At 26.9% G+C, this 13,436-nt stretch overlaps 1 protein-coding gene across 16 annotated transcripts in view; it reads left to right on the top strand.

The window, feature by feature from the left end:
- LOC122268373 (elongator complex protein 1) overlaps positions 1-13,436 on the top strand; it is a 70,816-nt gene that overhangs the window by 45,587 nt on the left and 11,793 nt on the right. For 4 of the 16 annotated variants that reach the window (XM_071182584.1, XM_071182583.1, XM_071182582.1 and 1 more), the window contains exons 28-33: positions 2,949-3,011; positions 4,468-4,639; positions 4,996-5,095; positions 5,845-5,987; positions 7,153-7,313; positions 7,523-7,693. The exons of the other annotated variants lie outside the window; for them this stretch is intronic. In XM_071182584.1, coding sequence (XP_071038685.1) covers positions 2,949-3,011; positions 4,468-4,639; positions 4,996-5,095; positions 5,845-5,987; positions 7,153-7,313; positions 7,523-7,678 — 795 coding nt within the window. In that variant the 3' untranslated portion in view covers positions 7,679-7,693. Of the gene's footprint in view, positions 1-2,948; positions 3,012-4,467; positions 4,640-4,995; positions 5,096-5,844; positions 5,988-7,152; positions 7,314-7,522; positions 7,694-13,436 lie in introns of those variants that run through there. 16 annotated transcript variants of the gene reach the window in all.

Here is a 13,436-nt window from a genome sequence, read left to right on the forward strand (position 1 = left end):
AGTTTAATATATCTTTGGTCACCTTTGTATTTTGGACATGGCTCAAAATGCTTGTTTTCCTTTTATTTTTTAATAAGAGATTAATTAGAGCTTTTATTTTTTAATAAGAGCTAATAATTCTTGATATGCTATCGAATGTTAATTTTTTATTGTCTTATATTCCCTGAAAATTTTTCTACATAATTTAAAAATTTTGTAATTTATGCACTGCGAAATGAAATGAACTGTAAGGTAAAAACCCCAAAAATATTTTAGGGTATATATAATTTTTGTAAAAAGTAATTTGGTTAAATGAAATTTGTGAAAAAGGTCATTAAGTTTTTTTTTTTTTTACTACAAAATTTACCAAAAATTCCTTAAAACTTTTAATATATTCAAATCAGACTTTCTTCATAAATTACGAAACATTACACAACAAAATTATGAGCAAATTTTTTAAAATATCTTTTGCACAATTGAAGGTACTACTTTATATGCTCATATCTTGCATAATTTGTAAAAAAAAATTTTTGCAAATTTAATTTTGTTATTAATTAAAAATTGCTCCATTTTTTTAAAATTTTATTTTAAAGTTATAGCAAAAAAACAGAAGACAAAGAAATTAGTTTTTTTTTTTTTTTAATATTTCCATACCTTCATAAATATTTAAGATAAGGTTGTAAAATTTTATCCAAATATTACATATAAAAACCAAAATAGTTGATACAAGTTTATTGCTATAGTTTCTGACATAGTCTTCAAAAACGCTTTTTTTGTTCGTAATTTATTGCCTATCTCTGAAACCTCTGAATAATTTGAATTTTATTGATAAGTATTGAGAATTGCTTGATCTAAACGCCTCTAAAGTTTTGAAATAACTATCTTATTATTTCTGGAGAAATTTTAAAAAATGTCAAAAACTGAAAGTGTTATTTCAATGTTAATGTAGGGTAGTATGAAGAGTGAATAAAGAAAAAAAAGAATCAATAAATCAGTGCTAAACATTACGAAATTATGCTCAAAACTGAAAGGTACTGGCACAATTAATAAAGCTAAATAATTTCAATTGTGTTTTTATTCGTTATTATTTGTTGCCCACCCTAGTTGAATAAAACAAAACATGATTTTTTATAGCATGGTAGTATTGCTTGCAACTAACTCATGATACAGTACAGAATTCGTTATCCGGAAATCAGAAAACCGGAAAACCAAAAAACCGGAATGAAATTCGATAAATTTTCCCGCAATTTTTAAAATTTTTTTTTTCCTCATAAGATTTTAGGATTTTTCTTTCTTTTTTGAAAGATGTTTACCTTACCATCATTTTGGAAATAATCATTAGTATATTACTTCATCGTTTTTTCTTCTTTTTAAGATTGTTTCCAAATATTTTTTTTAGTTGGGTATAACAATAAAAAAAACTACTTTTTGTAGCGATTCAGAAAACCGGAAAAATCAGTTATCCGGAATAGCAATGGTCCCGATCGTTCCGGATAATCGGTTCCCTACTGTAGTAAAAATTAACCTCTATCAAGTAATTTTCTCTGGTAAATATCCCTTGATATCCTTTGATAGCCCTTAAATACTCTTATATCCACAGTATCAGTATTAAAAATGCTTAGAATTGGTGCAGATTTAATATTTACCTAATACATTGATATAATATTTTATATGTTATGTTTGGTGCCTATTACATAACCCTTCAACATTTGAGTTTTGTGCAAAATTTATCATTGGTAGCACTAAAACCAAAATTTTAAAGACAAATAGAATTCTTATAAAACTTTGATAAGGACTTTAGAGTATGACCCTTTCTCTATTTGACCTTTACTTTTTAAAATATTTATAAGTGGTAGTGGTAAAAAGTTCTTTTAATTCTTTAAAATATTAATGCACTATCTTTGCTACCATAAGAAGAAATATTTTCTGAGCCCGCAGAAAATCTGTTTAAAGAATTGTTATTACTTTGTTATTTTTCTGCTCCTTTGTGATGCAGTGAGCTGTCAAATTTTCTGGATTGAATTCCTAATAAAGCCATATGAAACACACACACAGAATTGTTATTACAATGGCATTAATCACCATAATACCAGTAGTATGTGTTACCAAAATTAATTAAATGTCATCTTCGTATTACTATTTTCTGTGGTTCATATAAACAAATACGTGGCTTTTTTACATTACCTAAATTACTTAAGTATCATTGAGGTCAAGAATAGTATAGCGAATTTTTATATAACTCCTAAATAAATTATTATCACATTTTTATTAATTTTAACTTATTTACTTTTTTAGAAACGCGTTTTTAAAAAATTTATATGAACAAAATAAAAATGTGGTTTCAGATAATTATTAGAATACTAATTTAGTGACAATGTCCTCCTATGCTACTGCATTAACTGCAAATGCTCATTGAATTTGTCTGACATGGTAAATAAAAAGGAATTAAATGTCAAAGTACGTGCAATAAACTTTTTTTTTTTGATTGAATAGAGCTGATGCTATCTTTAAAATATTTGAAAAAAATAGAATTGTCAATAATTGATTTTAAAACAATAGCTAATGCTTAACCAATCAGAAAATTCCAGCTCATTATTCCCTCTTGAACAGTTTGTAGTACACTGCTCTCATGTCGACCGTGGCCTTCCCTGTGCTTCTAACAACCAATATGCCAAATTTCATTTATCTTGTTTGGATGGTTCAGGAGTCTATAAATAGCAAACAAACAGACATTCATTTTTATATTTATGTATGAGTAAATTTTTACAGAGGCATTTAAATTTTTAAATAAGTGAAATTTAAAATGTAAACCCTATTTAAAACATCATTAAAGAGAATATTTTTTGATATTTAAAGGTTTTACTTAAGAAAGTCTCTCTATATTTTTTTTCCTTTTTTTTAAACTTTTTTTTTAATATTTCATGTTGATTTAGTATGAATCTTGATAAGCACTTGCTTTTTACTTTTAGGATATTGAAGAAGCTGTGGTTACCTTGATTGAAGGATATGAATGGAGTAGTGCCTTGCTATTGGTAATATTTTGTTTATTGACTTTATGATTCAAATTTTATTTTTATGTAGTGTTTTCTGAACATTTACTGTTCTTGTGAAAGTAGACTTTTTTTGCATAGTTGTTTTTTCAATATTCATTACTATTTTATTATGATTGAAATATTAAATAAGTAAAACTCTTTTTAATGCATTGTGTTTTTATTTTTTAAAAAAATATCCGGAACTAGAGATATCTTTACAAGGTTGCCCCTCCACAGGGAGAAGAGGAAAAATCTGGAAGATACGAGGAATTTAAAAATCACCTCAAATAACAGGGAAAATGCTGAGGGAAATTTTTGGTTTTTCTTTACAAACCTCAGAAAATACAGGGAATTTTGTTTCTTACAGGGATGAGATTTTTCCGCTTTTTAGCGTATTTCCGCTTTTTTCACTTTTATCTCTTGAATTTCAGCTTTTTTATCAAAAATTCAGATTTTATAAAAATTTCACTTTTTTTTATAGATATTCTGCTCTTTCAGAAAATTCACTGATTTTCAAAGAGAAACAGGAAATTCAAACTACATTGCTACCAATCCTTTCTCATTTTTACTTATTTTAGCTATTTTCTCCCCTTTTACACGCAGCAGATAAGATTTTCCGAATTTTTTACCCGCCCTCCAGATAAATCCGATTTTCGTAGTTCAAACAACGCTGCTTCTGACAAACCTTTTAGAGGTCCCAAGCCTGGAATCTGCTAATATCTCGATTCTTATTAATACGATTTTAATATCAAACATAGCTTTTCATATTTGCGTGTTGCGATTCTTATTCACACGATTTGAATATTGTACGTTGCGATTCTTATTTACGAGATTTAAAAATCCGATATTGTGATTCGTATTTACGCCTTTTTAAAAACCTATGTAGCGGTTGGTATTCACTCAAGTTTAAAATTCAATGTCTTGATTTGCTCATGCGGTTTATAATTTATAATATCAACCATTGATTTTCGTATTTATACGTGATTTTAAAATAAGGCATTAGGATTTGCATTCGCGCATTCTAAAAATCATGCATCATAATTCTTATTTATGAAATCTAAAANTTAAGTTTAAATAAGGAAAGAAATTATGAAATAAAAATTATATACAGGCTTATATATGTTATTAATGTTACTATTAACATTAATAACATATATAAGCTATTTGTGCTTATATGAGATTCGTCTACAAACGACTTTTGATCCGTCCTCTAAATCAGTTCTTTCATCAACTCGATACACCGTACGCTCTAAATGACAAAATCTTGCAGGAAAAAAGAATTTTTTTAGTGGAAAAAAATTAATTTCCGGTTCCGAATTTCATTCCGGTCATCTGGTTTTTCCGGTTTTCTGATTTCCGGAGGTTCTGCACTGTATATGTCATAAAATGCAGCAAAAAAAATAGATTTTTTTCATTGATTTGGCTCTATATGTTAATTACTTATGTTTTATTTCAGATGTCAAAGTATAACAGATATGATATTGCTGAAACTCATCTACATCCATCTCTTATCATGCTTCATAAAACCCTAATACCAGAATTAGATTTGTTAATAAAGGATTTCAACACACATCTTTCCCGACTGAAATATTTGCGAAGTCCAGAAAAAAAGAAGCTAGATGAAGAGGGTAAGATAGTATGAAATTTAAGGCATTGTGCATGCAGTTAAATTGCTTTATGATAGGTTTTTAAATGTTCAAAAACTAGTCTGCCTTTTTATATTTCTAAAGATAAACATTTTTTCATTTTCTTGGGAAATAGCCAAACAAAATTTAGTACATTTCAGTTATTTTCTGTATAATATTCTTAGCTATATTCTTAATATATTTGAAACTTGATTTAGATGTAAAGTTTTCATGGGATATAATTCTCAATTTTATAAATTTAACTAAAATTAAAAATTTTTATTTGTTTTACGAAAATTTATCTTTACAGCTGTTTTTGTTCCTTAGTGATATCAAATAATTTATTTTTTATGTTACAGTTGCTCTTTCTTCAAAGTATAATGATGATGATCTGTTTTCTGAGGTTACTAGTGTTTCAGATATTGCATCTTCTCAATCAGAATCTGCTCGTTTGTCTGGGTATTTTTTTTAATTGTTATTTAAATTTTTATTCATAAATGGCTGATTTTTTTTAATGACACTGTTTAATTTAATGCATGTTAAATTTCTTCATACTTTGCTATAGTTTAAAAAATGGGAAAGCTTCAATTCTCAATTCAATCTCTCAGGAACTATTCAACCCATTTTGCTCAAATTTTGTATTATCCCATATAACGTTATATTCTTTAAAACAATGCAAAAAGTATGCAAAACAAAAAGTATACAAAGTCTACTCAAAAATAATTTCAGCCATTTTAAATAAAATTATAAAAAATAATAAATATTTACGAAAAGTTATTTTTTGCATGAAATTCGATAAACAAATTTTATAATTGTGTACAAAAAGTTTTCAATTTGCTTAAAAACTTCTCAAGATGTAGCAAGTACCCAAAAATTAACTTTAAGAAGTAACTTTAGAGAGCTATCCTGTCCAAACTAATTATGACCATATATTTTTGGGGTCAGAAATCTGAATCCTTCAAAAAAAGGTTTGTTTATTCAGAGAAAGTACATTTTTGTGTCTGATTTCATAATTCAAGATATAGCCTGCACTTATTTATTAGCATATTTAAGGTCGCCCGCTCAAGCCATTAAAATTTAGTCCTAGATCGTTAAAATCATTAGGTCAAATGTTATTCAGAGTAGTCTTTTTTTTTTTTGCACACTGTACCTATGCAATTATTGTTATTATGTGTATAAGCATAATTTGCTAATTATATATTTTATAGCTCTATAATGACTCGTAAAAGTTCCAAAAGCAGAAGAAAACAACAGCTGAAGAAATATCGCTTGAAAGAAGGTAGTCCTGATGAAGATTTAGCTCTGATTGTTGCTCTTTCTGAAATAGTACGAAAAGTAGATGGTCTCAAAGGTAATGAGTTTTTCATCTTAATTATTCTTACAATCAATAGTTAACTAAAAAATGAATTCAGAGATTTATTTAGAGTTAATCTGATATTTTGTATTTACTATACTATTGAATTTTTCTCAAACATGCTGTAATTTAAGTATTGTATTCAAATAAATCTAATTGAATGCAATGCTTAAATTTTAAATTCAATGAATGAAAAAAATTGAAAAATAATCTAATATTTGAACTGATAATAAGTGCTTTATTTCTCAAAACTTAGCTTAAATAAATATTTTGTTACAAATTAAACTATTTTCCTATTTTAAATCAAATTAAAAAGGAATTTTTTAAAAGTAAATTCTTTTGTTCATTTATTAACATACATATGTTTTAGAAAATAGGAACATACAATAGGCATAGGTGTTTTAAATTTATATATTATGCATGCATTTTGTTAATAATATTTAATTGGTATTTCTTAAATATGAAGTTTGTAACTTCAGTTGTATTTTTATGATATTTAGTTTTTCTAAATTATTGTTTAATATTTATTTTGTCGACTATTTATAACTTAATCTACCTATAGTTAAATAATTTGTCGATATTTAGTTTTTAAAAAAATCTGTTATTTACAAAAAAAAAAAAAAAAACTTTTTTGAAAAATATTTCTAAAATACATACATTTTAATTTTTTTGCTTGCTTGTATTTAAACATTAATTATGCATTATAAAGTTTGTTAAATCGTTCTTGGCTTCTGAAATTATCATAGTATTTATGAAATATATATGCTTTTTTAAATATTTTATCTTTATGTTTAGTATTAGTCTATGTACAGTGTGTAAAAAGAAACTGATCATTCCAAACAACTTTTGATTTAATGATCAGATTTTCTCGTACTAAGAATGGTTGAAGGAGGGTGACTTGCCTCAAGTATGGTAATTAATTAGTATTGACGATTTTTCTAAGTTACAAAATCAGATAGAAAAAAAAAATTTTTGTTGTTGACAGATTTGAATTTTTGACCTACAAAATATGAGAGCTAAATTCAATCTGAGAAATATGGTCTCAAAAGTTAAAACTCTTTTTACACATTTAGCCCTTTCTCGAAAACTTTTTAGGAATTGTTCCTGAAAAATCAAATGTTGAAAAATTTATAGTTTTTTATAGCTGCATATTCTTTTTCAGATAATTTTTTGAATAATGTGCGAGTGTTGGTGCAACATGGTTTGGATTCTCCTGCAAAAGAAATACAATCTAAGATGCAATTATTAGTTTCTTCAATAGATGCTGAAATGTCATATATTTGGCCTATTAATCAAACAACCGAAACTCCTCCTACGCAATGGGTATTAATATGGTTTTTATTTATATTTACTAAATAGTTTCTTTTAAGTTCATTTTATAATTTGTTTTATATCGATCAGCAGCTCAAAGAATTTTGATTGTATATGTTGCTTGATTTTTTACCGTTTAAGACCTGTGTTATTATAAATAGTTTTATATTTATCGATAATTTAAAGAATTGATCTTATATGATGCTTGATTTTTTTTTTAGAGCTATGGACCAGATTCTACTGTCAACTCTATTACTGCTTCTAGAAATGTGGAGGAGAAAAATATTACTACAACACAAATTGGTATGCTTTGTTTTTGTTATGAAATATACTTCCAAATGTTGATATGTTTTAAATTAAACCTTGTGTATATATAATTGTGAGTATTACATTTTCTAGTATATTTCTTTATATGTATATATTTGATGAAAAAGTTTATTGCTGTTGGAATTACTTTTTGTTGAAGAAAATGCGTGATTTACCATTAGTTGACGATGCTGTTGATTGATGTATTTCGAATTGTTCATAATTTTATCCCAGAAGGATGCAGCCTAGTTATTACACGTTAAACCTCATAAACTGCTTGATGAAGAATCAAATATTAATAATAAAATTTGAAAAATTTAAATATATGGGGCTCCAAAGTAAAGATTCATCTTTTTATTTTTAATATAAATATACATTATCAAATAATAAATTTGGAATAACGGCCCAGAGGTTGTGGGTTTTTGGGTAAGCCCCACTGGACATCTCTGTCCACCTGGAAATCAAAAATGTGAGTATCATGTGTATACTAAAATAGTCTTTGCCAAGGCTATTAGCCTTTCGCATTCAAATGTATTGGCAGAAAAGAAAATGTGAGAAATAATAGCGAATATTAATTGAAGCAAAACACTTAGCAACCATGTATTGTTTTTTTAATTCTGTGCAAATGTTGCAGGCATATGTAAAATGAATCTCTGTAATGATTTCCGTACAAAAAATACTTATTTAAATTATTGCTTATCATCATTGCTTTCTCGCAACATTCTCCATGTGTCATGTTATGTTGCATATTAAATACTCTTGCATACTTTTTGTTGCATATTAAATATCTCAATGGTTTCAAAATCTGTATTAGTGAACATGAAAGTCTCATGCTTAGAGCTGGTTTATCTAAAAGACAAATATGTCCTGCAAATCTGATTGTGTTCAATTTTATAAATTTTCTATAACATCTATGTCCACAAATTTTATTAGATCTATGTTTTTCTTTCTCCGTATTTTTTCTTAAGTAGAAATTACCCTCTTTAATTCTGACAAAAATTATCAATTTAACCATTTCACTTAATCATTTTAAAATTCTTCACNTATATATATATATATATATAAATGTATGCAAATCTTAAACTTTGTAGATAGATCGATCAGGACATTTGTACGCAGTATAATCATTTGTATATAGTAATTAACGATATTTTTAAATAAGTTACCTTATAAGATTGAAGTATAGATAAGCTGTGTTTTGAATGTATATAATTAAAATTAGATGAGTTTATTTTAAATTCTGTAAGAATTTGTTACAGAACAACAATAACAAACGGTGCATATTCAAAACCAAAATGTTGTATTGAATTTTTCAACATGCGCAAACAAAGAATTTATTTTGTAGATTAAAGGAAACGCTTATAAAATACAGTATAAGTGTTTTATTTTTTTTAAAAATTACATTAAAAGTATAAAAAATAACTAATATTACAGTAAAGTAAAGTTTAAAAAAAAAAATTTAAAAAAAAAAATTCATTACTATATCTCATTAGATTTTAATACAGTCAGACCCCGCTATAGTGAACTTTCAAGGGACCGAAATTTTGGTTCACTATAACCGGGAGTTCGTTATATCCGTTACGCAGGTAATTTAACTAATGGTTCCCAAACTCCTCCCTTTTATCATACATTATTCAAATAAATGACTGAAAAATATTATGTAGTAGCAAAAAATGTGTTATTTCTCATTACTCTTCGTCTTGCATACAAAAAAAAATTAGTAATCTTTAGCTGACACTTCCCGACTCTCAGATAATTTTTCCTGAATTTCTGTTATTCTGCTTTTTAAACGTGTCTAACCTGCCTTTCGAGCACATGAAAGTAGTCTCATAAAATCGCTTAGCAAATTCATCGACATTTGTCCAGATACTGGAAGATTGCGGTTACTTCGATTGGTGAACCACTTCAGTAATGCTTCTTCAACATCCTTGTGATCTGCTTTTCTCAACTTTTTTCTGCCATTTAATTTTTTTTCATGAGCAGAAATTATTAATTGCCTATTTTTCCATATGCTACAAACTGCAGATTTGGATAGTTTATATTCCCTGCAAATATCAGCTTGATTGCATCCATTTTCAATTTTTCTAACTATGTCCTTTGAAGAAATAATGAATAATTACTCATTCCCTTTGATGGAAAATGCATATTGATCTCACTGTCACCTTACAGGTGCATCATCTGCCTGGGTTGGAAACACCTGCTTGGTTTGCTTAGGAATGGGAAAGTGAGATGAATGAAGCAAACAAGAAAAAATGCTTATCGCTACTTTCCCCTCTTTAGATGGTTTTAAAAATCGGTATATGTATTTATTTTGAAGTAGAAATTTCAAAATTATTACCAAAAAAATTTTACAAATATTAGTCGAAGACAGAAAAAAGTTCATTATATCCAACTTCCTCACTTTTTTAGTTCACTATATCCACAAAAAATAACATTATCCGTGTATAACAAGGCACGGGACCGAACATTTCGTTCACTATATCTGGGAGTTCACTATAATCCGAGTTCACTATAGCGGGGGTTGACTGTATTTATTTTTATAAAATGAAACTTTTTTAAGTGTAAAGATTTTATCTTTTTAATTGCAATAAAGTTAATAAAAAAATGTGTCAGAAATTCCATTAAGTGGTTAAAATATCCCAAGTATTAATTTTAGTATCCTTTTGTTTTTCTTTGATTAATCAAATTAGTGATCATTTTAGGACAAATGGTATATATTCTTAAGAAAATTGTGTTTTCAATTAAGCAGTAAGATTAAACCTAAGCTTTGTATTTTTTTATATTAAAATTTCTTTTCGCAAAATGCCAATTAATGTTAATTTTTCTATGAAAACTAAAGAATTGGTATATTTAAAAAGTAGATATCTCAGGAACTATTCAACCGATATTTACTAAAATTTTGTATTTTGCCATGTGAAATTTCATAGTACTTTTAAAAATTTTGTACCTTACAATTCAAAATTTTTTCAACTATTATTAAATAAATAATAAATATTTACTAAAATTTAGTTTTTGCATGGAATTATCTTTGGATATACAAATTTTATTATTGTGCACTAAATTTTTTAAAGTCCGCTTGAAAAGTTCTCAAGCTGTGGCGAAATACACAAAAAGTAAAATTAACATTAAAGGGTTCAAACTTAAGGTCGCTCTTTTGACCAAACTATGGGGACCATATTTTCCACATTACGGCTTTCCCCTATGTTTTGGGATCAAAAATCCAAATTCGTTGAAAAAAAGCATGTTTTTATTCAGAAAAATTTCTTTATTGTATCTGATTACATAACTTGAAACATCGTCTACGCTAATTAATTAGCATAACTGAGGTCCTAGAACGTGCAGATCCGATCATTAGATCTAAAGTTATTTTAGGTGGTTCTTTTTTTGGTGCACTGTACATACATTCAAAAACGCTGTGGATCTAACTGTTTACTTTAAAACTCTTTTCAACCACTGCTTCACGCATTTCATGTCAAAGAAAGTGTTTTCTATAGGTTTTGATAAATATTTTATGTAAATAATTTGCAGCTCTAATCAGTTAAAATTTAGAATTATCGCACTTTTTTAAGTATCATTTATCTTTGGTTTTCTTCGTTAGGTTATCACAAATAAAATTTTTGCGATGACATTGCCGAATTTATATTTTAAAAGCTGTATGAAACCACATGTTTCTTTTATAGTTATTTACCCTTTCAAGAGGGGTTTTCTTTAAATTTAAGTAAATGTAACTTGGCAAGAAGGAACGAAAAAGATTTGAAGTTATTTATTAAACCATGAGAAAATTGTTGTAAGTTCTGAATATTTTATTTCAAATTATACTATTTGTATAGTTAATCTCTATTTTGGTGAGTTGAACTTTTAATTCATCTTATGTAAATCTAATTGTTGCATATTGAAAATAAAGGTTACATATCGGGTCCTTTGTGTAGTATGGTCATATTAGAGTACTTATACATTTTGAAGGGTGGTAAAAAACCTATGTTGTTATAGGTACTGTGGAAATCCGTTTTTACGGTCCACAGAAAAGGAAAAAATTGTTGATTGTGGTGATTTTTGACTATCAGTGACTGACCTCGTGCATTAGCATTATGCCAAATGATTCTTAATATAATTTATCTTTTTTGATGGGATGAACTTCTAAAAACATGTTCTGCTTAACCTAATGACATAAAACCATTGCATAGGGCAAAAAATAATAAATTTTAAAAAATTTAAACTATTTTAGCTTAATTAATTGTTTTGGTGTTCGTCTTTCAGTTTCACACCAATTTATTGATTATTTACTTTTTCTTACCTTACAAAGAATGGGTATTCAACTAGTTAGTAATAACGAAGAGACGAATAAAGCAACCAAAACAGAAGCTTTCAGATTTCTTTTGCAAAACCAACTCAACAAATTTCTCCATCTCACAAGGTTTTTTTTTTTACCCACGAATTATCAATTCGATGTAGTTATTCATGCCATACAAAGAGTACTTTTTTTAGTTAGAAGGCTTCATGTTATCGAAATTTAGAAAAGAAGGGGAAAGGGACTAAGTGTGAATAAAAAAATTCAAGAAAAAGCTTGAGAGTTGATTTTCCCTAACAAAAGTATCCGGTTGAAAGAGGTCCTACTTTCTTGCCTTTTTTTAAAAAAAGAAAATTCCATCGAAAATGTTTGTTCCTAAAATAAAAAAATATTTGTTATCACCCTCTAACTGCCTTATGATAATATGACTTTGTATATTGTCCTTCGTAGCATCTAGCTTTACTGAGTTATTTTCAGTGCCCATTGACGGGTATATAATTTACTGAAAGAAATAAAGTTTTAAGATATATGATTTGCAAAAATGAATTGATTTTAATCGTATGATTAACTAGAACTTACTAAAATTCCGAACGATAATGCTTAAGGACAATCAATCCACTCTGACGTCATCATAACATCTTGAAGTTTATCCATGTTGTATGGGGACCCGGTGCCTTTTACCAAAACTTGAAGAGAATGGTTAGTTTGATATATATTAAATCTGAACACCATCCTTATTATGTAATGTTGATGTCTTATTTTAGTTTACCCATATACGATTATATTGAATGAATAACAGTTCTGTGTTATTATTTGTTTCGAAGTTGATTTTTATGCTTCATTTCAATGAAAACAATTAAATGAAGATAGGATAGCGTGAATTTAGGTTAGTGTGTGTTTTCAAATTTTTTTGCATTGTGTATTTACAAAAATCAAAATTTTCTAATCAATTCCAAATCTTTTATTTTAGATTTTAGTTCTCTTATACTAAAAAAAAAAAAAAAAAAAAANAACTTGTTTATTCTATTTTTTATTTACTCCAGTTTATTTCTATCCTATCATATAATAAATACTTCTATAAACAGAGAAAAGAAAAAAAAACTACATAATATTTTCCTTATTTTATCTTCCATTAGTTTAAGAAGATTAATGATGCATGTCATCCATTTTAATACGCATTATATTAAAGATTAAAATAAGTATAAGAGCAATAAAAATTGTGAAAATTAACTTATTTAAAATAAATTGTAATTTGCTTCACAAAATTTACTTTTGTCTTCATTTTAGCTGAACAAATTAACATCCTGACATAACATAACCTAACATAAACATCCTGAACAAATTAACATCTAAACGGGTCATAAAAATAAATTAAAATAAATGCTCAACGGATTACAAAAAACTTCATAAATTCAATTAAAAATAATACAAGAAAACGATAAACTCATCTTTCTAATTAGTACTTAAGGCTACAGTGGACCTTTATATTGCCAAAAATTGATAAAAATTTCGTTTTTTTTTTGTGGACATATTTAGACACT

This window comes from Parasteatoda tepidariorum, chromosome 6 (assembly GCF_043381705.1).
Source record: "Parasteatoda tepidariorum isolate YZ-2023 chromosome 6, CAS_Ptep_4.0, whole genome shotgun sequence".
NCBI lineage: Eukaryota > Metazoa > Arthropoda > Arachnida > Araneae > Theridiidae > Parasteatoda > Parasteatoda tepidariorum.